This window comes from Apus apus, chromosome 2, assembly GCF_020740795.1.
Source record: "Apus apus isolate bApuApu2 chromosome 2, bApuApu2.pri.cur, whole genome shotgun sequence".
Taxonomy (NCBI): domain Eukaryota; kingdom Metazoa; phylum Chordata; class Aves; order Apodiformes; family Apodidae; genus Apus; species Apus apus.
This window is the reverse complement of record NC_067283.1, coordinates 96,441,637-96,468,705: the sequence shown is the minus strand read 5'-3', so window position 1 is coordinate 96,468,705 and position 27,069 is coordinate 96,441,637. Positions and strand designations below refer to the sequence as shown.

Below are 27,069 nucleotides of genomic sequence, written 5' to 3'. Positions count from 1 at the left end.
CCCTTCTATTCCTTCTCTTTGATATTTTGATGAATTTAAGTGCTACATGCTGAAGATCCTGATTAAAAAAAAAAAAAAAATCCCCCAAAAGCCAAAGGAGACTGTGCAGAAATCTCTATCTAACAATCATGTGTTACCTCAGCAATAGAATTACTGACATTTTGCCGTAAAATTCAGACTTGGTTCCATCATTTAGCACATATGCATTCTTCATGTGATAGTTAGGATGGGTTTTTGTTCTGCTTTTTCTGTTTGGTTTGGTTTTGGTTCTGTTGGGTGTTTTTTAATTCAATTATAGTCACAGATGACTAGAGCTGACTCCTAAAAGGAGGTACTGAAATTATTTTGCACCTTAGGTAGTGTCTTGGTATTGTCTCTCATCAATGGACCAGATTTAAAAAAAAAACAAACCAAAATCCTGTAAAATTTCAGGTTGCATTTCATGATGAGATTTGGGTGCAGAAAATAACAATACAACATTGCCTTCATTCTGAAATAGAGATTAATATGTGCTAATTGCATTTCACAGCCCAGCTACCTAGTGAAGGTTAATCAATATATTAGTGGTAGAGTTCAGGCTGCCTTGGAAGCTTTGTAGGAATTGCTTTCCCCCTTGCAGCACAGGACCCAGGGACTCCTGCCCTGGGGTGACAGGGGTGGGCAGCTGGAGTTCCTCTGGGGTCCCCATCAAGGCAGTGATGGGAGAGGGCAAGTGGTGTCTGTAGTTCTCTCTGGGGAGGTCCCACTCCTGAGATGGCTTCTTACTTGTATTAATACCATCTGAAGTTAGCTGAAGCACTGTATTTTTCCAGAAAGTCTGTGTATTAGTGTGTCTGGTTCTGTGGGAATAAACAACGTGGAGGTTTCCATCCCTCTTGTCTTCACAGAAGAACTTGGTAATTTGACACCTGACCTCTTAACCCAGCCGTCGTTTGTAGAAACCAAATTTCCTTCCCCACGAGGAAGAATTTGAAAGAAAATGTTGGTTGCGATGAATTCAGCATCATTGCCCCACCAGACCCCTCTCTGCTATGTTACTACAAAAGGAGACAATTTGGCTCCAAATTGGTAATGTGATTCTTTTTTGGAAAAAAAAAAAAAAAAATAGGTCTAAATTTCAGCCTTATCTGAGGTTAGCATTATTAATTCATAATGAGCTACCATGTGGCCATCATGGGCTGAGACTGCTGTGCATGCTAGTACATACTGAGCAAAAATACTGCTGTGAATAGATAGACTGTATTTATAGACCTGAGGACAAAATCCTAGCTTTTATTAAAAAAAAACAAAACTAAACTAAAACTAAAAAGAGAGCATTTATGCACTTTTAATGAATGTGGAGCTTGCCAAAATCTCTGAAATTGGTCCAGAGGTTTGGAATGAAGAATTATCATTTGGAGATGGAACAATACGAGTTCTTCTGCAATTTCAGTAGCAATCCCCAGACCTGTTTTCTTTATCTCATGAAAACTTTAGAAACATAAACAAGTGCTGAATTGCCACTAGTACTGAATAATGTGGCTTTTATTGTTGCCTGGGTTCTTCTATATATTCAAGAAAGCAGTGTAATACTTATTAATAGACAGTAACTAAAGATGGCTGTGATCTAGTTTGTTGAAAATTTCTCAGTACCCTTAATTTGTTAGTAAATTCAATATGTTTTATTTAAGCAGAATCATATATACAGTATATTAACTTTTTTTCCAGGCAATCTTTACTCAGCACAGAAAGGCCAGATGTATGGGAATTGTAAAAAATCAGGATATGCATAAAAACTGTTCAAGTGCATAAAGCAGCCCCATCTGGAAGACATCTAACAGAAATGAAGTTGTACAAAACCATTCCATTGATAATAAAGCTAATTTTTATGGGTCTGACAAGTATGTAATTATGTTCAGTGGTGCTTTTCAGATTTTATCACAGTCAATAAACCGCAGTGGTAATTTCATTCCCATTTGACATATTTACATGGAAACATTTGATTGGAGGAATTAGTAACCCTGAAAGCCTTGATAGATATGTTTTAATGATCTGTGACCTCCGCAGTCCCTCATCTGTTTATTGTTGCAACAGGCGAGAAGTCGTTCCTCTGTGACCTTTGTGGCTTTGCCGGCGGGACGCGTCATGCCCTCACCAAGCATCGGCGGCAGCACACAGGTCAGTAAAGCTGTCTTGACTCTTTGCTATGTTTTCTCCAGCAAGGGAGTCCCTCTACACTGGGGAGAAACGCAAGTCAAATAGCACGTTACAGCGCAAATAATACAACGGCTCATGGTTTGCTTTGCTTCTTCTTGGTTTTGTAAAATCCGTATGCCCGAGGTCTGCATCAAATCTGCTAGCTGGGAGTTTGAGTAATTGCTTGGGATGGGGTGGGGGGTATTTTTTGTGGTTTTTTTCTGAAGGAGTTAGAATTCTAAAGACTGGCTTTCTTCTTTAAATGAATGCTAAGTCTACTATTTTTTTTTTTTTTTCCAAGGCCCAAATAGATTACCTACTGTGAAGATTTTGCAAGAGTCTGCTAGAATGTCCCTGGGTGAAAATTAGAGACTACATATGGATTAATCCATTATTTTGGACTGAGACATAGTTGAAAGCTAGTGTTGTTTCAGTTGCCCTTTTGTAATTTTAAGATAGTTTGTAATTAATAGGTGCAACTTTAAGAGTTACCACATGGTTAGCATGTAAAGCAGGATTTCTCTCCCAGAATTAGTAAAGCTTTCTTAGCACCTGGTTATAAAAATTTTATATCCGCTAAAATTAAATTGGTTCTTAGTTTCAGAAGACCAGAAAAAGTGTAAGTATTAAACATTTATTAATACATTTTACCTTAATTGTGCTTTTTAATAGTTCCTTGTAAGTGTTTGATTATTTGAATAGATTTTGTTCAAACAGATGCAAAAGTGTTGCTGCTTAAGCCACTGTAGTTTTAGTTTTATTGACTAGCAGGAGGATAATGTAAAATCAGGAATTGCTGTTTGAGTTCTACATGACCATTGTCTAATGTACAGTGGAAAGAAATGGCTAACAAATGGGAAGCTGTAGTTACATCATGAATATTCCATAGATTTTGTAAAGGAATCTCAGTGAGAGGTTTTATTATGTCCCTGAATAAACTAATCTTGATTCAGGACATACACCATCTAAGTATGTAATTTCCTGGAGAGAGCTACTCTCTTTCTTGAGAGCCTGAAGCCATTCTTTCTACCCTGTTTTCAGGGTATTAAAGCAACTACATTTGGAGGAGGGTCTGATGCTTTCAAAAAGGTGGGGTTGAATACACTGAAACAGAAAAGCTCTAAGAAAAAAAATAGGCAGGGCCAAATTTTGGTGCAAGTCCAATCAGTAATCATCCTTCTAGAATTTGTCTTCTGATAACAAAGAACCTAATTAGTATAAAGTTAATAGCAAAGTAATAACGAGCCTCCAGGCCTGACATAAAATAAAAAGTTACGCCGTGCTCAGTTTCCATTCACTATAGGAAGTCTGTATTTTTAGAGTGTCTAAGAAAAGGCATTTAGTAAATAATAAGTCCTCATAGTACTACGCTCTCTGAATGCTAACAGGTACAACTGCAACTAACAGAATGGAATTCGTGTGATTCAGTTGTAACTTAACAGTTTCCATTTTTTCTGGAGCTCTGAAGAATTTTCACATGTTGGCTGAATGTTGCCAAATGTAGGCTATGGATGAAAATTATGGGTTTTTTCTTTAGCAGAAAGCAATCATTGTTACCAATAGGATGGGAACTACCTTCTGGTTTTTATGGGCCTGCCACTTGGCACACTGGGATCATGCATATGTCTAGGACTAATAGTGCAGCCACACAAATGCCAAACAATAATTTCAGAATGGAAAAGTGGAAGAAATGCATATTCTTTTCTTTACCTTTCTTGTCTTTACCTATTCCATGAGTGCAGATCTGGTTTCTCAGAAACATAAGCCCTTATCATTGGTTATGTATTTGAATTTTTTGTACTACTAGGCCACAAGCCAATAGAAAAAATATTTTCTTTTTGTTTTATTTCCAAATTTGGGCTAAGAATGTGGTATATTCTTGGTGAAAAGCTGTTGAGGTTTTTGAAGACATTTTGCCCTTCTTTTGCCAGTATGTTAGCAACTTGTGTGCTAAGATCACAGGCATCCACAGATTATAGATCATGAAGCTTGCATCTAGCAGGCATAACTTTTTATTTTATGTCAGGACTGGAGGCTCGTTATTACTTTGCTATTAACTTTATACTATACAGGACAGTATCTCAGAGGCAGAGGGATCTATCTTTTTGGCGTTTATCTGCCTCTGTGGCACAAACAATCAGAGATGATTGTTTAGCAGAAAAATTATCTGTAGCTTCTATTTGTTTCAAGGAGAATGACACTATCCACCTTTGCCTGCGTTGTTGTACTTAGGTGGGTTCCCTTGTATTTTCACCCAGTGCACAACTTTATTCTGTTCTTAGCTGCATGAACTCCTGCTTGTACCTGTACTTTTTCTTCTGTGTCCCCAGTTGGCACAGTTTTCCCACAGCAGAATGCCAAAGCAAATTACAATGAGGTTTGAATGGGATAGGTATCAAAAATAGTCTAAATGGCTTAAATAATTCCCTACTGTAATACAAGCTGTCTGTGGGGCTGACACAGAACATCTTCCAATCCAAGATTTACTTCTGTCACCTGTCAGAGACCCTTGATTCAAGGGCAAATGAGCAAATCCTTACCTGTAGTTTAGGAGTCTTAACCAGCTTAACAAGCCTCCTCTCATCCCAGCTTCAAGGCCTGAGGTGTCCTGACACCCCAGAGAAATGTTCAGCTGCTGATAGATATTTGACACAAGAGAAGACTGGCTGTAGCACCAGCTACTTAGGATTCTGATGCTTTTGATTCTAGTATGTCTTACCATGTTCCTCTCTTTTTAGATCAGATTATTTTAACGTACCTGGAGAAACACTTTTACTTTGCGAAAGACACATTTTCTTTGGAAATATTACAGGGGGCATAAAGTATAACTTAGTTAATTCACTTTTTATTTATATATATATATATAAAATAAGTATACAGTATAATTTAGTTTATTCAAGGCTGGCAGAATCTAGTCCTCGATTGCTCATGAAGCAAACTGTAGGGACTAGTTTGGCAAACAGGATGTTATCCCTGGAAGATACAAGTTTGGTTTTCAAATGAAAAGAACAGACATGTTCAACTGAAAGAAAAAGGCATTCATTTTAAGACTTCAAAAATGTTTGTACTTAATTTATTTCCAAATATGATGCATCTCCATTCAGATTTCCTTGATATAGGCCTTCTCAAATGTAAAGTACAAGTGTGAAGCACAGAAAAATAATTTGACCTATCGAAAGATCGCTGGTGTTTCATCAGTTGTTGTTTTTTTTTTTATTATTCTGTGTTAAATATGTCCTTAATTGCTGACTTGGTCCTGTGAGAAGTGCACACTTCGAACACAGAATAAGCTAAGTTGTTGGCAGATTTTGTCCTGGTAAAATGTTCAGCATTATTTTATTATCTGAATGCATCCTGTTCCACTCATATTCTGCAAGAATCAATCTATTAAATTCGGCAAGTCTTTCACTAGCTAAGTACCAGTGGCTTCATCTTCTATTTCTTTTTAATTGGCAACGTCCAGAGTTTGACCAGAATTTTATCATACTGTAAAGAATGCTTACATCTCTGTCTTTGTTGAATGCTTTACAATAGGCAAATGTGGCTGCCCAGGCTAAGAGCAGAAATTGTCTTTAGAAACTCAGACCACTTGCAACATCAGCTGTTGCTATGTGGTAAATAAGGGACAGCTTGTGGTGCTGCAAGAACATATATGCTGCAGTTCTTTTGCCTGGGAGGAAAATTTTTCATCTTTGGAGTAATCCTGAAGCTTTTTTTTTTTTTTGCTTCTTATTTTGTCCCATTGAGAAAATCTGCCTCAAGATAGAAAGATAAATAATGTTGCAAATTTTTAGTGTTGACTGAATTTAGAATTAGTTGAATTCCACAAAGAATTTAAGATATTATCTGAATTTCATAAAAAAAAGAGCAAATAACTTCCAAATCAGCCACCAAAAGCAAGTACACGCACACAAGAGCAATGTATAATATTGCATAATTTAAATATTTTTCCTTAATCATGATCAACTCAGTAATTGCATAAGAGTGAAATAAACAAGCAAGGGTAATTATATCTGGTTTGAAATGAAAACACTCAATTCTTAATTTTCAGTCTTTTAGTTTTAATGTTTTTGTTATTGTTCTGTTCTCTTCCTTTATTGGCTGCCTTTTCGTATCACTCTAGTTTTCCCTTCCTCTAGATGTTTCCTGGTAAACTTCTGTTTCAAGCTGTAGTAGCTGGCTCACTCCAGCACTACTGATCAGTCACAGCTTGTGTTCTCTTGCATGACATTCCTTTTTTAAAGTTGGTTATTGCTCCTGCAAATTGGAAAAACCCCATGGCAGTCTACATTCGCTTCTTGGGTTTTGGTTGTGGTGGAATCTTCCTGGGGATCACAGAAGTACATTCCAGTAGTAGATTGGTCAAGGGTATGTACACTTACTGTGTAGAGCAATTCTACAAGAGTCACCCTGAACCTAGGGAACTGCTTAGGAAGATTGTGTCTTTGTTCAAATATTTTCATGAATTTTTGAAGATGGTAGGTCATATTGTACAGATCACTGTTTGTATGATTGCTTCTGCTCACTAATTTCAATCTAGTGCTTCTCAAGACATTTATAGGTCAACATAATAAAGAAAATTTAATAATATATGTATTTTTATCCAGATGAGTGACTCACTTTGTGCTTCTGTTTCTCATGTGAACTGCTCTTTGACTTTAATGTGTAGTTACATTACTCGGCATTGAATTTAATGTATATTGTAGCCTCTTCCCTTCAAATTCCCCACCACAGCTTAAAAAAATTATAATGTTGAATACCACAGGAAATGTAGCACAGTAAGAAGACTTACTGCTCTTTTCAGCAAGAGGGGAGGGGAAATTTGAAGAAGATATATATTCTTTTTCCTTTTCCATTTATTGCAGCATTTGAAGTAGAGTGTGAAACTTGATGATAGCAAACCCGTGGCCAGAAATGGCATCAAAAACCTGGGTATCGTAAAACTTTCTACTTAAGAGAAATTGTTTAGTGGAACAATTTCCCCCCCGTTTCTGAGCATACAAAAGTCAATCATTTTTTTGCTATGGAGGATCAGCCCTGTGGCATCTGCATCATGGATATACTCACTTTTTTATGTCCTATATGCAAAAAGTTGACTAGACTAAAAGCAAACAGAATTTAATATAATTCAGGCTTTGTTAGCAAGCCTCTAAGTGCCACTCCAGGGAACAGCCTTAACAAACACTAGAATTAGTTGGAAATAAGAAGGAAATAAGAAAAATCCTGTAACATGTAAGCAGATGGTTGCATTTTGTGGTCTACTCATTCAACACATCATATGAAAGACAAATAGGACTAAAAGCAGTAGTGTCCCATTGACACAACCGAAGTAAGAGTTCTAAGATTCTGAATAGTTGCTCAAGACTTGCAAACTGAAGCACCATTTGCTTTTTTTTTTTTTCCCATCATTTATGTGAAAGCTGGATCCTCAGTAGCACATTCGTATAAATGCTGTATATAATCTATAGGTAGAAATTGGACAGTCGTGATTATAAATAAAAATGTCACTTTGCCATCCAGAAAAAACATCTATCACCAAAATTTATAGTTTTTGTTACTGTGTTATTTCATTTTTCCTATAAAAAGTTAATAACATAACTGCAGAGAGAAACTTGATTGCAGTAAGGTGTGCTCTGTGTCCTAAAAATCTTATAATCAAAGACAGAGGACTCAAAAGAGGTAAAATCAGAGAAAAGAGGACGAAGGAAAGAAAACCAAAGCTGTAATTTGGGTAGTGAAAGAAAAAAAAAAAAAACACAACTAAGATGCTAAAAGAAGTCAGTTCCGAATTTGGAGACACAAGAGAAAAAGAAATTATCAGTCTATTAAGCCTAGTGCTTTTGCACAAACTGGTGTTCCCCATGATCTGACCCTCTTATCTGGTGCTTTCCCAAACTTACATTGTTGGAGCTGAAATTCTCCATGTCAGGTGACTTAAACAACTGGTGCACTTCAAAAGTTACTTGAAACATCAGCAAAAAAGGAAAACCATTTTTTCTTTTGTTATCCTGTTATGAAACATAGCTTTTTGAAAGTGCTTGAGTTAAAAAGAAAATTAAAAACCCCAAAGAAAATAGGTCCTTGATCTTGGAACCTGTGTCCTTCCTTTTTACCTCCACAGATCTTGTTGACTGTTGGGGCATTTTGGGGCACCTGTTATTCTTTTTTGTGGGGTTTGTTATTGATAAAGTTAGAGATGGTAAGAAACAGACAAGTCTTCTATAATGTCAAGGTGGGGAAGGAGTTGATTTGGAATTTTTCACCTTTATTAGTCTTTAAGTATGTAGACTTCGTCTTTTCACTTTTTTATATACGCTATTTTTATAGTTATTGCATAGTATTGTTTTAAAAATACTGACAGTATCACTTTTTAAATTTGTATTATTTTAATTTTGCATTAATTCAATCCCTGACTGGGGTCAGGGACAATCCTGGAATACTTAATGGCAGGCTGTATAAAAACAAAATTAAGTTTATTTCCCAAGATGTATGGGGACAAGAAAGGGAGAAGGAAATTTGGGACGATAAGGAAGACAAAAAATACTTGAATTAGCAGGACCATGAAAGACTTAAGGAAATACACAAATAAGTAAAAGTACTGCTGCTACAGCTAATATACTATTCAAAATTCTCCAACCCAAAGAAGTGTCTAGTCTTCTTTTGGTTTTTTCAACTGTACTTATCCACCAGGTTAATTTTCTGATAAAATAAATACATTTTCCTCTGTGCAGCTGCTAAGAATTACAGGCCATGCTAGGCCGTCTTTTTTCTTCCCAGTTTAGTTGGCTTTTGTTATGTGGTGCTTCTGTGATATATTTTCTGTCAGGTGAGATTTACACATAGTCCACTTGACAGAAGCAGTTAGCCACAAGGATTTCCTAAGGAGAAACTTCCTGGAGCATTGGGCATGGATTATAATTTTTCTTTTGGTCATGGTGGAATTTCCAAGCCCTCCTGGCTTCCACAGGCCTTCACTCATTTGCTAGCCCCAGTAGCTCTGCTCCAGCACAGAAGCAGACCTTTACCCTGATCCATTCTCCCCTGAATGGCAAGCTAAAACTCTCCCTTCAGTTCAGATCTGCTTTTTTAAAGAGGAAAAGCTGGCAAGGTTCTAATGCATTTTAAATGAAAGCATCTAAAATAACTATGTGTGTTATCTAAAATACCTGTAGCTTTACTACTTAGGCTTGAAAATGTTGCTCTTTAATATTAGAAGATAAAATAAATCAGGCACAGGAAATCTTCCATTCAAGAACAAGTTATGTTGCTTGGGAGTCTGTGGCCTCCCAGAGAGTTTAATTGAAGCAGCAGCCAGTACCATTCAAGCTGCTGGAAGAATCAGCTTCTCCAGAGCAGAGAGTCAGTGTCTGACAAGAAAACCCCATGTGGGGCAGCAAAGACATACTTTCTAGCAGTCTCAATTTGTCCAGAATAGAGGCTTCTGCATTGTGTCCTGCCCCTTCACCTTTCCTTGTCCCATGAAACAATAAATAAAAAATACTTGCTGGTCTTCTTTCCAGCAGCTGCTAAAAGCAATTATTTCAACTCTTTATGGAGCTTTCAGTAGCTGCTCAGTTGTCCTGTACAGGATTATGGGCTTTTCAGGCCTGAGGACCTTGCATTTCATTTTCCCTTGGGAGAAAAGAAAAACACCAATAGTCTCCAAGAATTAAAAATGCAGATTTCTCTCCCTCTAAGAATTCTGGTAGTGTCCTTGGAAATCCTGAGTGTCTCATCCTTTAAGCAGGCTTGAAAAGTCTGGATTGGAGGCACAGCTGCTTGGGTGTGGCCTACTGATAGTGATGTGTCTTCTGCTGGTGGCGTGTATCTCCTGTCAGGCTGAAAAGCTGCAAATTGTACCTGCTAAGAGGGTTCACTTTTGAAACTGCCTATTCTAGACCTCTGAATAGTCAACAAGGTATGTGTCCATCCCGAGCAGTTTTATTCAGACTTCTTGTTAGAGGTGTTGATTCCTTACCTGCTCTTTAGGATAGATATTTCTGAAGGCTTGCACAATGCAGTCGAGATCACCAAAGTTAGGAGCTGCCTTTTGCTTCTGCATACAGAAAGAAACCTATTTCCTCCTTAAATGGCAATTACATGTGCCTGTAAACCACACAGAATACTTCTAGAGTAACCAGTTGGAGAAATGGGATGCAGGTGTCTTAGCTAGGTGTCACAGTATCTGTATCTGTCATGAGATTTCATCTTAGTGTTTTCTAAGGGGCAGACCTTTCTGCTGGAGGGAAAAGTACTGTTTTCACACAATAATTTATAAGCTATGTATTTTTATCTTTCTTCAATTAGTAATCCTCTAGAAATTTTCAGTGCAGGTGGACATTCAGCAGAGGTTGAATTTTAGTCTTCTGAGTATATTATTGTCTTAGTCTAGATTTGGTAGTTGGTTGGTTTTATTAATCTTTCAAGTCCTGCTTCAGTCCCTGCTGAAATTGGCCCACTGTTCAGAAAAGATTCACAGGGCAGAAGGATAGCTAGCAAGAAAGAGAGACCTGAATTGTGGTTCATATACTCGGTCCTGGTTTGTGTGTACTATTTAATGGATAAGAATAAAAATCCAGGACCAGAAACAAAAGCAAAGACACTTTCCTCACAGAGATGTTCCTTTCTGAGCAGGCACTGAACTGAAAACAAGCCTCAAACTGATTTCTCACCTTCTGTATCCAACGGTGTTCCAGTCAGGGCGGTTCATGGGCCCAACTTCTACGGAAGGTGTAGGGTGAGACGAATGCCTGTCACCTGGTGATATTTCCATGAAGGGCCAGTAACATGGTTACTCTGTTTCAATGCAGTTCTTTCTCCTTCTTTTTGCAGCTGTGTAACACCACATGGAAGTCATCTAGCTACTGATGTGAATATGTCATAGTGAGAATAGTATTTGGCAATTAATTCATTGTATTTGGAAATATATTTTTTTTATTTGCTGTTGTTATATATACATGGACTAAAATATATCTCATGGGACTTGCCAGTAATTTAGACCTGTCTTCCTTTTGTGTTGATGAAAACTGATAATGCATATCTTCTCTTGCCATCTTCTAGGAGAGAAACCATTCAAATGTGATGAGTGTAACTTCGCTTCTACAACACAATCACATCTGACACGACATAAGCGTGTCCATACTGGAGAGAAGCCTTACAGATGTCCCTGGTGTGACTACAGGTAATGACTCATTAACTAAAGCATGATGAGAGAAGGGTTAAGGTGATCAGATGAGGTTCATTTGAAGTCACCGATAAAAATATATTGCCATTAAAACACCATCAGTGCAGCAGTAATTGCATATTAAATTAGGAGCTAAATTTAAAAACTTAGTCTTCAGAATTTAGGTATTACTTTATAAAGAAAAACAAATGATGGGAAACCTTTTAGTGGTAACACTGCAGTGCTAATGCTGAGTGTTTGTTTCACAGCTGCTCTAGTGTCTGGTAGAATTCTCCATGGTGAGGCCACTTATCTGCATCGCCTTTTCAAATCAGTTGCAGTTTTGAAATTTTTCTCGGTTGAGTTGCAACCATTTCACTAAGAAAGGAAAAGTCTCCTAAAAGGCTTAGCAGCCTAAATACTCACTAGACACTTATTAGAAGGGGAAGCAACTGGAGCTAGTTACAGTGCTGCAGAGTCTTGTTTTTCTGCTCCAGTTTTCCTTCTCCTTGCCAACCAGGGTGTTCGGATGAGAGCTGGCAGTTGGGTTGGTTGCTTGGCAAAGTCTCTCATGTGTCATCCCTAAACCCCATCCTGTTAGGGCAATAGCTTAAATTCTCAAAAATTACATGAATGGACAGTTAAGATTACTTGTGGTGCTCGTCCCACGTGTCTTTTGTTCATTATAGACTACTTAGTAAATTATCTCATATTGCTTCTTAAGTGCTTCTTTACTTTTCTTAAACATACGTCTGCAATCTTGAATACTTTTAATACTTTGCAGTGAGGTGACTAGTTTGTGTTTACTATGAAGAAATTCATAAAAGTTATTCATAAGTAATTTGCAAGAGCTGATATTCCAAAAGTTGTTTTTTTTTTTTTAATCAGTATTTTATTTGATAAATGGCGTATGATTATGTGATTAGATGCATGTGCTGTATGCATGTATGCAAAAGGAAAAAGTCAAGCATTTGATTGACTTGGTGGCATTTTTTATTTTCTTTTAACACTGAGCATACAACTGTAGTCTTCTTTTAGTATAAATTTTAATGTAGTTTCCTAAAGCTAGATTATATAACAAAACCTAGCCACTCATAATACCTGGTTTCATACTACTTATGAGCTACTTTACAGACAGCTCCTGTACAGAAAGCCTCTACAGTGATCATGCAGGTTCTGTACAAAACTTTTTGTTGCAGTCTCTTGTCCATGTGGAGCGAATGCTCTGTGAACTCTTTTGTATTGAGCATCTATTAAATTACTGCCCAGAACTGTAAAGAGCTGAATTTTATAACCTCAGGGGCCTTCCTTTTCTGTGCTGCTACCTTAAGGGTCCACCTGGGTTTTTTTTCAGAGGGGGGTTGTTTTGTTTGGTTTTGGTTTTGGTTTTGGTTTTGGTTTTGATTTGATAGTATGGTTTCTGTCAACTTCAGTAAGTCATCTAAGAAAGAGAGGTGGGTTTGTGTTTGTGAGAGTGGTTGCATTAAAAGGTCTGTGTTGAGTGAAGTGAGAGCATTTAAGCAACAGCGTGGCATAATGTGCTGCACTGAAGGTAAAAAAGAGTGCTAGTTTTGATGCTGCATGTGTGAGGGGGCTTAATCTTGAGGTCATCCACTTGAACAAACCATCCTAATGGGAAGGATTAGTCTTATTGAGCTAAGTTATGAGCATGGGTTATGGTGGGTTTGAGCTCCTGGCTTGAAGACTGGGAGCACTGTAGATGTGAACCGGTTTGCAGTTTGGGGTTTATTGCACATATGCAATTAGTGGACACAGTTCCCTCTCTCAGTATGACAAACTGCATAACTTCAATGCGCTGTTTAGTGAAAGATGGGAGATCATTTTTCTTTGGATAGACAGTTTTCTGTATGGGATACAAATTGCAAGAAATGACAAGTTTTTCACTAGTATTTGCTTATATGGAGGTTATTATAAAAGCAGCAAGCATAACTTATTTAATCAGAATTAACAAGAAATCTCTGAGCATCCCCTGCCTCTGTATTATTGAAAAGTAAATGTTTTGTGGTAATAAGACTTTAGTTTCCATCCCTTGCAGGCCAATTTTGACTTAATCTTTGGAGGCTGATCTCTACAGATACCAGCTGATGAAGCTTTGACTCTGCAGGAAATTTGTTCTGACCTCAGCTGAAAAACATCTGGCAGAGATGTAGGAATCAGAGCTGTGCTGCTGCTGCAAGTTCATAGTGGCAGTGAGGTGCTCTGTGTAGCTGCAGAGGAGCGAACAGAGGGGCTGCTGTATTTATTAGCCCAGCAGTCCTGCTCATGCCTGCCAGTTTCCACAGTCCTGGGATATTTAGCCAGCCTTGTTGGCAAGTATATTTTTTGCTCTGTATCCTCCTGTCTCATTCTTTTCTCTCTTCTTTTTTTGTTTTAAAAATACAATTTTAAGTGAATCACGTTGCCTCCTTGTTAACCCACCTTTTCACGGAAAGGTATTAGGAATTCTATAGATAATGTCCTTTATGCCAGTTCAGCAGATGTAATGTACTCTTGCAAGTGTCACCTAAAGAAAACATAAAATCAAGATTTTACAATCTGCTGACCTAGTATTAAAAAATTCACCACCATTTCTAGTGGTTGAGTTCTCACTGTGGTGCTTTCAGCTCAGCCCTTGCACTGTAAGTTCATCCAGACTATTTCAGATGTTGCTGTTTAGTGTTGCTTGGCAACAGCAGACTCCTTAATAACCCTTGTAGTTGCAATGAGGTGAATATTCCTTGTTTTGTTTATTGCTATGGATTAGAATATTATTAATGCTACCATAAAGTCTCCTTTCACAGATGGGTGAAGTGATCTCTGTACTCTATAAAGTGGCTTGAGACACTTGAGTTAAAAGAGTGTCTAAATACAAGGTATTTTAATTATTGCTGTTCAGCTCATCAGTGCTCAAAGGGTTCTTAAGAGATTCCTGATTTCAAGCTTTTCAGTTCCTCAGGAGGGAATTGTAAACAATCATCCTGCAAAAACTCTTGCCAGTCTGGTGAGTGAAAGGCTAGCTAACCCTGGCTAGAAGTACAGAAAGAAAGGCTATTAAAATAAACTAATCTGAATTTAGGGACTGTTATGAAGGTCTAGATCACCTGTGACTGGACAGGAACCTAGAACTATTTTTATTTTTTTATTTATTACACTATGGGAAAAATATTGATTTTGGCTGCATGGAACAGAAAAGGGCATTTATTGTCTATATAACCCACAGTGTGGGAAATTCCTTTCTTAACTAGGAAAAGACATGAACGGATGTGGCTTTCTGATGTGAATAATAAGCTAACCCAGAGCTTTTAGCTAACAAATTGCATATTCTCAATAGTACAAATACTCCCCAAAAGAAAATGAAATATTTTACTAATTTTATTTTACCAATTTACTTTTATAATCTGTTTATGGTTGTGCTTAAATGTTCTTGCAAAAATGTTATCATCTCTACTTTCTGTCCTGTGGCCACTTGATACTTATTTTTGTCTAAATCTTTTGTATGTTGTTAACAAAGACATGAACATCTGCTTTTCCACATAGCAGTATCCAACTTCTAGTAACAATTATAATTTTAAATCATATTTTCAGTTGCGGTTTTACAATCTAATTCCTTTTGAAAGAAGAAAAATATCTTATATTCATAAATATAAATTTTTGCTTGTTAAATGTTTTGGTTATATATTTTACATTTGTGTTTTCAATTTAGTTTTGCCCTATTTAGATAAAAAGGTGCACAATTTCCCTTGTGTTTACATTTTCAAATCAAATGTCTGTATTCTTGTCAGTTTGCTTTGTCATACAAAAATGTTCATTCACTCCTAACTAATGTTCAACTTAATTTTATAATACAGAATTGGTCTCATAGGGCCCTACACCACTATTACATATGCAATGCTTTTTTTATATTTCTTACTAATTTTAAAAAGTTGTGGTTTGTGGCTAAACTTTTCAGAATACATGATCCTAGAGTTATACTAACAATAATACTGAAGAGCCATATAACCTCCTGAAACTGAATGCTTGTGAACTTCAACTGATTTCTAAATCTGTTCGTTGTATGGGCTGTGGTCAGACTTTCTAAACCTGTAGCATGTTTAGGCACCTGCATTTAACCTGATTTCAGAAGGGCTAAACTCCCGTAAGTCTGATTATATCAATGAAATATGCAAGTATTCAGTATTTTTAAAAACTGAACTGGTTTTGTGTGTGTGTGCCTAAAGTAAAGAATTAGAACTCGCATTTTAGCCATATGGTAGGCTTTGGCTTTTAATTCAAATGCCTTTGGTACTGTCTTCTCGTGTAACTATGACAGCTTCTCAAGCAAGTAATAATTTCTGTTCATGGTGTGTGTGAGGGGGATATTCAGCGTGAAGTGGATTTGCATTACATTGTTTCACATTGGCAGGGCAAAAGGCAGAGCCCTGCTTTTTGTGCATGGTCAAAATTGTTGGAGTTCAGGGCTCAGGAGCACCAGCATAGTTTTGTGATACAGAAACAGTATCGCTGCAACTTTGACCATGAGAATGTGGGACAGGTATGTTGTTAATGTTCCTTTTGTCATCCCTGTGCTGTGATCAAACGAAATTAGTCTCATTTCTCTGGGATTCCGCTGTATGGTTAATTTTGCATAGAGGACCCATGGTGGTGAGAATAAGGAGGGAAGGAAGAGGAACATTCAGGGGACTGGTGGTGTTCTGCAGCCATAGATAAAGGGTTTAGTAGCTGTATGAAACAAAAAGCCAGGCCAGCAAAACAGCATTCTGTAAATGCAGCTTTCTGTAAAGTATATGACTTGTGAAGGATGTCTTGCAAGACTGAGAATAAATAGCATACATTTTTAATATAATTATGTAAACTAAAATAAATATTTTACATTTATTATGCATAATAAAATAATTAGACAACATTCTGTAAGGGAATATGGCATCTGAAATTCCAACTGCAGAAGGATTCATTGCGTATTTTCAGCAGCAGTGGCAGCATGACTTAGGGGGAGTGACTCCACAGGGGCTACTTGTCTTTTTTTTGGACATCTCTAGGGAGTTCCTATTTCCCTCTGACTTATAGTATCTGCTCATAGATTGTAAAGATCAGTTTGTAATACAGTCCAGGATTTGCACCTAAGTCATAAGAATGTGCAAGCTAAGTGTTTTCTCTCTGCTTATTTTGTTCAATTTAGTAACTTCTGGTTATGTTAGTATGACCACATCAGCTGTGTTATATCTGGTTATATCAAGGATAACTAGGGACTCTTTAAATGCTTAGGTAACAATATGTGCTCATTCATAGCAAAACTATAAAACTCTTAAAGGCAACTTCTAGATAAGATGATGAAACAGTGTATTTATCATTAAAACATTAACATTAACATGCTCTTTGTAACCAGTGAAATTTAATATGCATGTATAGGAAATAACTAGGTTATACAACTGTATGGAACATTAAGCTGATGAGGACTCCAAGTGGTAACCACCACTGTGCTGTGGAAAACCACTTTTATATATGTATAGCACAAAAGTAGAATTAGGCAAAAAAGTCTATACTTTGTACTAATAAGAAATTGCTAAGGAATATAATGCATGCATGTAATAGAGCAAACTGAGCCTTAAGGAAGCACTTAAGTTTCTGTTGCAATCAGCAGCAGGAGTTGAGGATATCCAGTGCCTTGTGCTAGCAGACTTATAAACAAATGGAGATAGAAGCTTGGAGACAAATTCTGTCAGTGCATGGGCATAGTTCCCAGATGCAGACTCCTCAGATTATTATTCAGCCCTTAGTTTTTAATAAACGTTCTTATGAAATATAGGTTAATATTTATATTGATCTGGAATAAAATATGCTGTAGCATTTAAATTTCTGAAAGAAAAAAAAAATCTGAAATAAAATTTAGATATAGCCACAAAACCACTAGTTACTTGGGAGCGTATATGGCATAAAAAACAATCGTTAGTGTTATTCCCTTTATGATGCTTCCTGTGCTTAGTAAAACTTTTTAGATTCACCTAAGTTATAGCAGATAGTTCATGTGGTAAATTCAGAATAAAATACGTATTAAGAGGTAGTGCAAAATACAGATCAACATTCATGTTAAATAAGACACTGGAGGTCAGATGTGGTTTCTAACATTCAGAAACTTGGAGAACCAGAGAGCACACAAATAATGATATGGCTTTTGTTGGGAGTTGTGTTATGCTGTCTGTACTGACTGAGCAATCCTGTCTCTGCAATTTTGGAGAATCATGTTGGTGGCAGAATACAAAAGAACTTAAACTGCCTCTCTCACAGCCCTCCCTGCCCTCCCTGCAGGATTTTTTCTTTAAAAACAGCATATATGTACATGGACAAATATGTTGGTGTTCAAAGACTCGATAAGTGCCCTGTAAAGAGACACAGCATGCAACACTACAGTCACTTTGTGAAGTCCTTTGTTTTCCATATTTTTAATTAATAGCACAGTAAATGCACTGTACTTGGTAGAAAGGTTTTTATTTATTTTAATGAATAATTCTTACTCCTTATGTTATGGAAATCCATCAGGAATCCCATGAGCATTGGTAACTCCAACTTCTTTTGTTGTTGTTGTTTGTTTTCTCCTTTTTCTCCTTTTTCTCCTTTTTCTCCTTTTTCTCCTTTTTCTCCTTTTTCTTCTTTTTCTTTTTTCTTTTTTCTTCTTTCTTTTCCCTTTTTGTAACAAGCCCCCCCCCTGTTTTTTTGAACAGGAAATTTCCTGTTCTTATAGTGCTTCCGAAAAAAAGGTACAGTGAAGATCTTCTTTTATGTCTACAAATAAACTTTCATTTGTTGGAATAATTTGATCTAAAAATAATTATTGGTAGCATAGCTTAATATCACCCTTTTAGGTAAAAATTAGTTTAAAAAAGGCTAACGTGGCAATATAGGCAATATATGTTTTCTTTGCTCTTTACCAAATAAAAAAATAAATAAGTTGGTTTCTTCTACCATTCCTTGATCCCCAATCCATTAATTATAAAAGGGGCAAAACTACTTCTGGGGTTGGTCAATCTACAAGGAATTATTTCTGTTTCTAACTGCTAGCTAATTATCTGGCTAGGAATTAGCAATCTTAGAAAGTATTTTGGTATTGTTACAGGCCTTAGAGATGAAATTAACAGACACTAGCCTATTGTGTTATATGTGGTTTATTCCCCAGGCAATATGGCTGTAAAAATTTCCTGTATTAATGCTGCCTTTGTGACAGCCTTTTCTTTTCCTTCTTCCTACATGACATACAAAACAGGTTAAAATGTCAGGAAGTGACAGAAAAGAAATTCACTTCTGAAGTGGTTCCAGAAAGAGGTGCAGCCCAGTAGAAGGGGGAGAAAGGGAAAGTTTTCATCCCTTTAAAAGCTGATGAAAATGACAGAAATTAATTAATTGCTGAATAGAAAGTAAAAGAAGGAAGTCCTGTTTAATTGGCCCACTATTAAACAGGAGAGGTGAACTAGTCACCAACAGTGCTGAAAGGGCAGAGGTCCTCAACACCTTATTCACCTCTGTCTTTACCAGTGCTATTGCGTTGCAGGCCACGGGAAGAAAAGTCCAGGCTGATGCAGACACTGACCCGCAGTCAGTGAAGGAAGAGTTGGTGTGTCAGCTATTACAGAACCTCGACCCGTACAAATCGATGGGCCTGGATGCCATCCACCCTAGGGTGCTGAGAGAGCTGCTGATGTCATTGCAAAGTGGCTCTCCGTATTCTTTGAGAAGTCGTGGAGATTGAGAGATGTCCCTGAAGACTGGAGGAAGGCTGATGTTTCCCCCATCTATAAGAAGAATCCAAAGGAGGACCCAGTTAATTATAGACCCATTAGACTCACATCAGTCCCTGGGAAAGTCATGGAACAAATCCTTCTGGGGATTGTAACAAGTCAATTGAAGCACATGACTGGGTAAAGCCAACATGGATTTACCAGGGGCAAATCATGCTTGACAAACCTGATCACCCAGAGGGTGATAGTAGATAGTTCCTCCTCAAACTGGCAACTGTTCACACGTGGGGTCCCCTAGGGATTGATATTGGGCCCTATGCTGTTCAACATCTTCGTAAGTGACATGCATGTTGGGAGCAAGAGCACCCTGATGAAGTTTGCTGACAACACCAAGATGAGTGGAGAGGTTGACACTCCAGAAGGGAGAGCCACCCTCCAGAATGATCTAGACAGGCTGGAGGAGTGATGTAGCAGAAATCTTATGAAGTTCAATTGAGAGAAGTGTAAGGTCTTGCACCCGGGAACACATAACCCAGGATTGCATTTCAGACGGGGATCCACCTGCCTGGAGAGCAGCCCTGTGGAAAGGGACCTGGAAGTCTTGGTGGATAACAGGCTCCACAGGAGTGCACAGTGTGCTGCAGTGGCAAAGAAAGCCAGCAGAATGCTGGGCTGCATCAATAAGGGCATCACCAGCAAAGATCAAGAAGTCATCATCCTGCTCTACTCGGTGCTTGTCAGACCACACCTGGAGTATTGCATTCATTTCTGGTCCCTGCTCTACAAAAAGGAGGCAGACAAGATGGAGAGGGTCCAGAGAAGGGTCACAAAGGTGATCAGAGGACTGGAGGATGTGCCATATGAGGAGATGCTGAGAAAACTGGGTTTGTTCAGCCTTGAGAAAAGAAGGTTTTGGGGAGACCTTATTACAATGTTCCACTACTTAAAGGGTGGCTACCAAGAAGATGGAGATTCCCTCTTTACAAGGAGTCACATGGAAAAGACAAGGGTAATGGGCACAAGTTGATCCTGGGGAGATTCCAATTGGACACAAGAGGTAAATTTTTCACCATGAGGACAGTCAAACATTGGAATACTCTCCCAAGGGAGGTTATAGATTCCCCCACATTGGACAGTTTTGAGTGTCAGCTTGGAAGGGTGCTGAGCCATCTCATATAAATTATAGTATTACCTGGAAAGGTTGGACCAGATGATCCTTGAGGTCCCTTCCAACCTGGCATTCTGTGATTCTATGAGATGAATTGCTGAGAAGAAAGTAAAAGAAGGGAAGGCATAAGACGGAAAAAACAAACTTTTATGTCCAAAAAAGATCTTCTACTTAGATACTTCTAATGCATGAGAACCGGTGAGCAATTTTCCAAACAAATATAACTTTATTAGAAATGCCTAATTTATTGATGCTAAATGAAGTAGCTTGAAGATTCCCACAGTATTGTCCTTGTTCCTGTGACAGCTTCTGCCCAAGTTCCTCTGGAGTTATATGTTGAGGCACTTTAGGAACACAGGTACCACAGGGCTCTGCTTCCACCATGAAGCTCCCTCCCTTGAAATTGCAAGTCATGGGCCCAACGTGGCAGACCTTCACCAACTGGCAAGTCTTTTCCAGGGGCCACAATACAGCTGGTGGGACTGAGTTGGCATCTGGGATTTGGGAGACTGGTGCACCTGGCCACCCTTTCCTCAGTGGGGTGGGAAACCCCTATGGACTAAAAGCCCATCTCCAAGATCTTCAGCTTTCTCAGCAGCCTGCTTTGATGACAAAAGCAGCAGAGACTTAGAAGCTTGGAGTTCCCAGGACGTTGCTTCTTAACACATGGGTTCAAAGCTGCTGCTTAGGTTGGGTCAGTGAAATCCTTGGGAAAAATATGGAGAACATGCCTCAAAATCTCTCTGTGCCTTGCAGCTCCTCATACCATCAGTCACATTTTCTCTTTCCTGAACTGCTGGGAAGAAGCCAGTGCATTCCCCACAGGAGAAGGAAGAGCAGGCCACTTCGTATACAACATCTTGTTTTCCCTAAAGCCATTTTGCAGCCTGTAATGTATGATACTCTATTCTTATAAGGCATGGACTGGGGATATGTTTCACTTGAGGCTTTATTTACTAAGAGACAGTCTGGAGACAAGATTGTTATCCAAGTAACTTAACTGCTAACTTGCTCATTACAGCTATTGTCCCTGATTTGGATGGTCTTTGTGGCTTTGCTAGGCCTGTTTAGTTCTGAATAGCAGGAGTAGCTATTGCTGAGACTTCTTAGAGACTTGCTTTATAAAAACTAGCATCTAAAGACCTCAGTTTTGCTATTGCAACTGATGAGTACTGCTCTGATGTTATCATCATTCTTTTTTAAGAAAAATACTGAAAAAAAAATCTTAAAGATATTTGCACATACCAAGTGTTGATCAGTTATCATGTTAGTTTCCTTTGTGTCTATTACAGAAGTTGAAAGTGGCAGTTGCATTCACAGAATCTGATATTTTTTGGGTTTGTTTGTTTAGTTTTGTCTTTAAACTGTCACATATTACAAGTAACTGAACTTGGTGCTTTAATTTCTTTTTAAATGTGTTTATTCAAGAATGGAAAAATAAATAAGTCAAAACCCAGAATCCAAAATATATACAAAAAAGATTGTCCTATGTTCTTGGGTGCCTTGGACCAAAGCTATTGCTTTTAATTTTACATCCTTGGAGAAAAGGTGAGGTCTGGATGACATTCCTCATCCTCCCCTCACAGGTTATGTATGCTGAGGTTCAATGTGCAAGGAGAAACAAGCTGGTGCAACAGTGATCTTCCTTCCCCCACCCACACAGGCCAGGGGGTTAGAATGGAGACTTTTTATTTCCCCACCTCTGTCTGTAAATGAACTGAAATTTGGAGTGAGAACTGAAAGAGGCAGGAAATAGCTGCTGCTTTTCATAGCCTGAAAGCAAGTTGATTCTTCTTCCTGAAGTAAGGGTTTGCAAAGTAACTTTTGACTCTCTCAGATTGCACAGATCTCCTTGGTGCTCCCACGGTTGGTAACAAAGCTGCAGGTTTATCCCTGACCTTCACACCAACTCTAGTTGGCTTTTCCTTCTGCCAAGGCAAACAGTCCAACTCACCTTGATTCCTAGAATACAGTTTCATTCACATATATATGTATTATTTAAATAGTACTTGGAAGTAACACTTCTGATGTTTTTCTGTATTTCTATCTTTTTATAGTTTTAGTGATGTTATCATTAAAAAAAACCAAAACATACAGCTAGGAACTCTGCAGTTTATGATACTGTAAAACACTATGTTATAATACTATAATACATCAAACAGGTCTAGCCACATCATAAACAGCCTGAAGATCAACCTACTGGTTCATTGTGATATTACTGGTAGCCCTTCAAATATAGTATTTACAGCTTTATATTTGTAACTTCAATCTACTATCATTCAACCCCTGTTAAAGCTTATTATGAATTCTCTCTAAAAACTCTTGTAGTTGAGGACATCATTTGTTCTGCTAGAAATCCCTTGTGGACCATCTTCCCATACTGAGCTTTCTCAAAACATTTCAGTTGAAATTTTGTATGCACAGTCTACAGGACAAACAATACTTAAAATAATTTTGAAATTGTAGAAGGTATTGAAATTATCAAAATGAATTCTTAAGTTCTGATTTTATTTTTAGAAAAATGTGGTATTTCACATATTTTTTTGCTAACAAGCACTTGGTAAAATAGAGAGAACCATTTCCATTAGCAAATTTTTGAGATATCTGCTGTGGGTATTTTAACATATAAAAAGCCATTAGTAATTTGTTTTCTTTTCAGGAAAGAGATGTGTGTTTAGTTCAAAAAGGCAGTTTTTATAAATCAGTTGACTAGGATTGATTTTTAGCCTGATGTCACTAACTTATTCTGAAACTTGCACCAGACCATCCATCCATCTTCTGTCAGTTTCTTTAATAACTTTTTAAGCTGTTGGCCAGTTTCAGTCAAAACTGACACATGTAGTAGTTACTGAGATAATTTAAGTTCCTACATGTTTTCTGGAAAAGTTGAATGAAGAGAAGAGGGAAAAAAAAATAAAAATCAGTGAGGAACAGGCAGACAAAATTCAGCACTCATGCATTCTTCTCTCTTACAACCAGCCAGTGTGCTGTTCCAACACAGCCACCCAGCACAGCTGTTTTTTCTTGCCTTATGGGAGTATCTTGAAAGACATGTTGGGGCACTGCTGCTACTACATTTGGGAGATTTAGTGAACATGGCAAGAATCCATAGGAAACCATGATTCAGTTGGTACGATGCTCATGGATCAGTGTTCTTGGGTCCCAAGTTAACCATTTATTGCAAGTTGTTAGGACAGGTAATTTTAAAAGGTAAAACTTGAAAGGTATTTTTAAGGGCAAGGAAAACACACCCAGCTATCTATATCTTTCTTTGAAAAAGAGGTTGTTTGGAAGACATTTGTACCCCTGAGATTGGGAGCACTGACATTTCTTATTCAGTCAGTGAATATGAAGAAGCTTTCCGTTATGGAGATATTATTCCACAAGTGTTTTCTTTGGCATTTCTTCTGTTTTCTTTAGGTCATTTACTGACAAACTATAACACAATGCATAGGTTTTGATAGATATATTTACATGAGGAAAAGAAGCAAAGTTCTAACAAATACTAAGTTCTTTACATGTTTTTAGTGATACTGAGCATCCATGAATTCTCATCTCACATGGGGTCCAGTAGCTTTGTACCTATTTGGAATTCAGCCTCTTCATTTAGGTGACTAGATGTGACTTTCATCACATTTTAATTTGAATTTTAATTACTCAGCCTTTAAGATTTTGCTCAGCACTAATAAATTATAGCACAGTCATCTTATATGGTATTTAGCTGATTGATTTTTATATGCTAAAATGTAGTCATTTTGAGAAGCAATAAAAATACTTTCAAGTAGAAGAAAGGTTTCAAAGATAAAGGAATTTGTACCAGATTTGTTCAAGTCTGTGTCAGACGAGAGAGGGAAGACAAATCTGAGCCCATGCGACAGCAGAGCAGGTGGCTGTTATCCATTCTGTTTAGATAAATGCAGCAACATCAAGTCAGGCAATCAGCCCAATCGAGGCTGATGAGTACAGCTTTTTGGAACTGCTGTATGTTGCCTGGTGGTGGTGCAAGAGGTGAGTATACAGCACTGGGTGATGCTAGCTCTAGTAGTGCACTAGGTTCCAGAAGTTTATTCTGAAAGGCAAATACAGCATTTGTTTGTTCTGAGTTCTTGTCCACCCGCATCTGTTCCTGTCTTCCTCTTTTCTTATTTGGATCTGTTTTTCCCTCTGAACAGTACAACATAACATCAGGAGAATCTTTATTTTCTTCTCCTGCTCTGAATTGCCAATTATAAGTTTCAGTTCACCAGTAGCATGGCAAGAATATTGTCACAGGAAGGATGATAACTTACGCCCTCTACGTCTAAGCATCGCTGCTCCATAGCACATTTGGGAGTCAGCTTTCACTGGCTGGATGGAGTCTGCTGTCATGGGGTGGATGCTATCAACCAAAAATAAAGACAGTGGATGAAGTCCTGGCCCCAGGGATGTTGATCACATCACTGCCATGTCCTCAGTGAAGCCATAATTCTCCACCTGTCATGAGGTACTTGCTTCTTAAGAGGAAAATGGAAAGCCAGGGAGTTGGCAACACTTTTCACAAAACTTTGTATCTTGAGCAGTAAAAAGGTGAAACTAGACAGTTAGATTCTGGGATCAAGGACCTGGATACTTCTAGCTTCCACAAAACCCTGCAGAGGGGATCCCAATCCCCTAAATTATGCAATAAATGAATAAATATCTAAATCCAAAAAGAGCTACTGAGTTTGCAGATTCTTGCCTATCCAGGTGAAGTCACTGAGAATCATGCTCAGAAGTCTCTGACCTGGACAGATTGGTATCTCTGCCTCAAGACGGATTTTAGGTGAACAGGCTCCTATTCCAGTCTTCTCAGGTTGTGTTAGAGGCCTGAAAATTAGAGAAGCCAGGATTTATTTAATTAACAATGACAGTGCTGTCTGCAACCCAATTCTAGTTATTGTTTAGGATTCTTAGCTGAGAGGGCACAGAACCCAGGCTTGGGAGCCTGTTGTTTGGATTTTGTAGGAAAGTTATATACAAAACATAACTGAAAACAATTCTGAAAACAGGGATTAAATCTGCTTTTGGCTCCTGGCAGTTCCTCACTGTCCATTAGCAGAGTTTCAAGAGAAAGAGTATGTGCAGGATATTACATGCCAGCTAATAAACTTTCCTGTGACATGGGAGAACAGATTCAGCCCTCCTCAAGGTAAGGGCAGCCCAAAAACTTGGGAGTTCTACTTCCTAGAATAGTGCCTTAATTTCTAGACAGTTAGGCACACCATTGTTTACTTTTCCTGAGCAGATAGGAGCTCCTGATGCGTCATACTGGCTGCCTTAGCTTTCTCTAGAAAAAGTAGACAACTAATTTAATCAGATCTTGAGACGTACATTGGTTCTTATTTGTGTTAATTTTATTGGGTATTAGAATGGCTGTGAATAACAGACTAGGTTGCCTTCTACTGCCATGCCCAACAGTGCACCTAAATGAGACAGAAGCTTATTTCTACCCCAGTTTACTGACACCCTGTCTCCCAAGCCTATCACTACTCTTTTTGCCTGTTTTCTGATTGTCATATCCTTTTCAATGTTTTGATTGTAATTTTTCTGATGCTAAGACTGATTTTTCTGTTTCTCCGTGCAGTGACTGGTGTAACATCATTCTGTCATACTATCCTCTGAAGTCAATATGCTGTTCAGTGGGAACATACCAGCTTTCTTTGAGACAGTTTTACATCATAAACATAGGATTGCATTTCACCAGAGTATAGGAAAGCCTGTACCCTTATGGCGAAACCTTTACTCTTGCCAAGACTGTGATACTGTTTAACGGCTAAAACCTCAAAGAAGCTTGAACAGCTGGGAACCTGCATTCGGTTGAAGTGCCATGTCAGTGCCTAGTTCCCATAGTCTCCTTAGAAAATCTCATCTCTCATTTCTAGGACTAGTAATCCAATACCTTTCGTGAGAGCTAAATGCATATAAATAGAATTTTTCAAATGCATGCAGAGTCTTAAGTATCATCAGGATCAGCCCTTGCTGTTTTAGTCTGTTTTTTTTTTTTTAAACCTGACCTTCAAATATGTGTCTCTGTAAGTGCATTTCTGGGTGCATTTTGGTTTTGTTTTGGTGTTCTTTTTGGTTTTGCTGTTGTCTTTTTTTTGAGATCATGTCATTGTTATATAACTGAAGAAAAGGTAGTACTGAAGTCAATGCGTCTTGGAATGCAAGTGGAACTATTTAGACTCTTTAAAGCACAACTTCTTGATCTACAACCATTCACTATCTAGAAAGACAGGATATTATGATATTCTGAGCTATATTCTTCTCTTGCTGTTCACTGCATGTTACTAATTTGCTGCTCTGTAAAGTCATGGAAGTAGCCCTGGAGCCTAAGGACTACTAAAAAAATAAAATATTGTACAGATATATATATCTGATAACAAAAAGGAAACAAATAGATGTATATTGCTTTGTTCTTAAATTTCTATTATGTACTCAATTTATCTTTACTTTTTGGAAAATACTTGGATTATTTCTAATAGTTACACAGGAAACTCTTATGGTCTTTAAGGAGGTATGTGGATTAATGCCTTCTCAAAGAACTGTTCTACAAGAGTACTGTGGTATTTTGAGAATAATCATATGGGCATCTTTTGTACAAAACCTATGTATTTTTTGTTATCCATGTATTGTAACTGGATTCAGTCCTGTACATTTGTATACATATATTAACCCTATGAATAGGTGTAGTTGTTCTAAAGTTAGTTGTGTTTCCTAGGTTAGCACACTGAATTAGCCCTTTAAGGACTGTATTACTGTGATGCAAAATAGGTTCAAAGGAATCATTTGGTTTTATAGAAAAGGTGAGGAGTGCA

At 37.8% G+C, this 27,069-nt stretch overlaps 1 protein-coding gene across 1 annotated transcript in view; it reads left to right on the top strand.

Annotated features, from left to right (window-relative positions):
• The window catches only part of ZNF407 (zinc finger protein 407), a 343,393-nt gene that overhangs the window by 204,311 nt on the left and 112,013 nt on the right, over positions 1-27,069 (top strand). The window contains exons 6-7 of the mRNA XM_051612571.1: positions 2,074-2,157; positions 11,236-11,356. Of these exons, the coding sequence (XP_051468531.1) occupies positions 2,074-2,157; positions 11,236-11,356 (205 nt within the window). The remainder of the gene's footprint in view (positions 1-2,073; positions 2,158-11,235; positions 11,357-27,069) is intronic.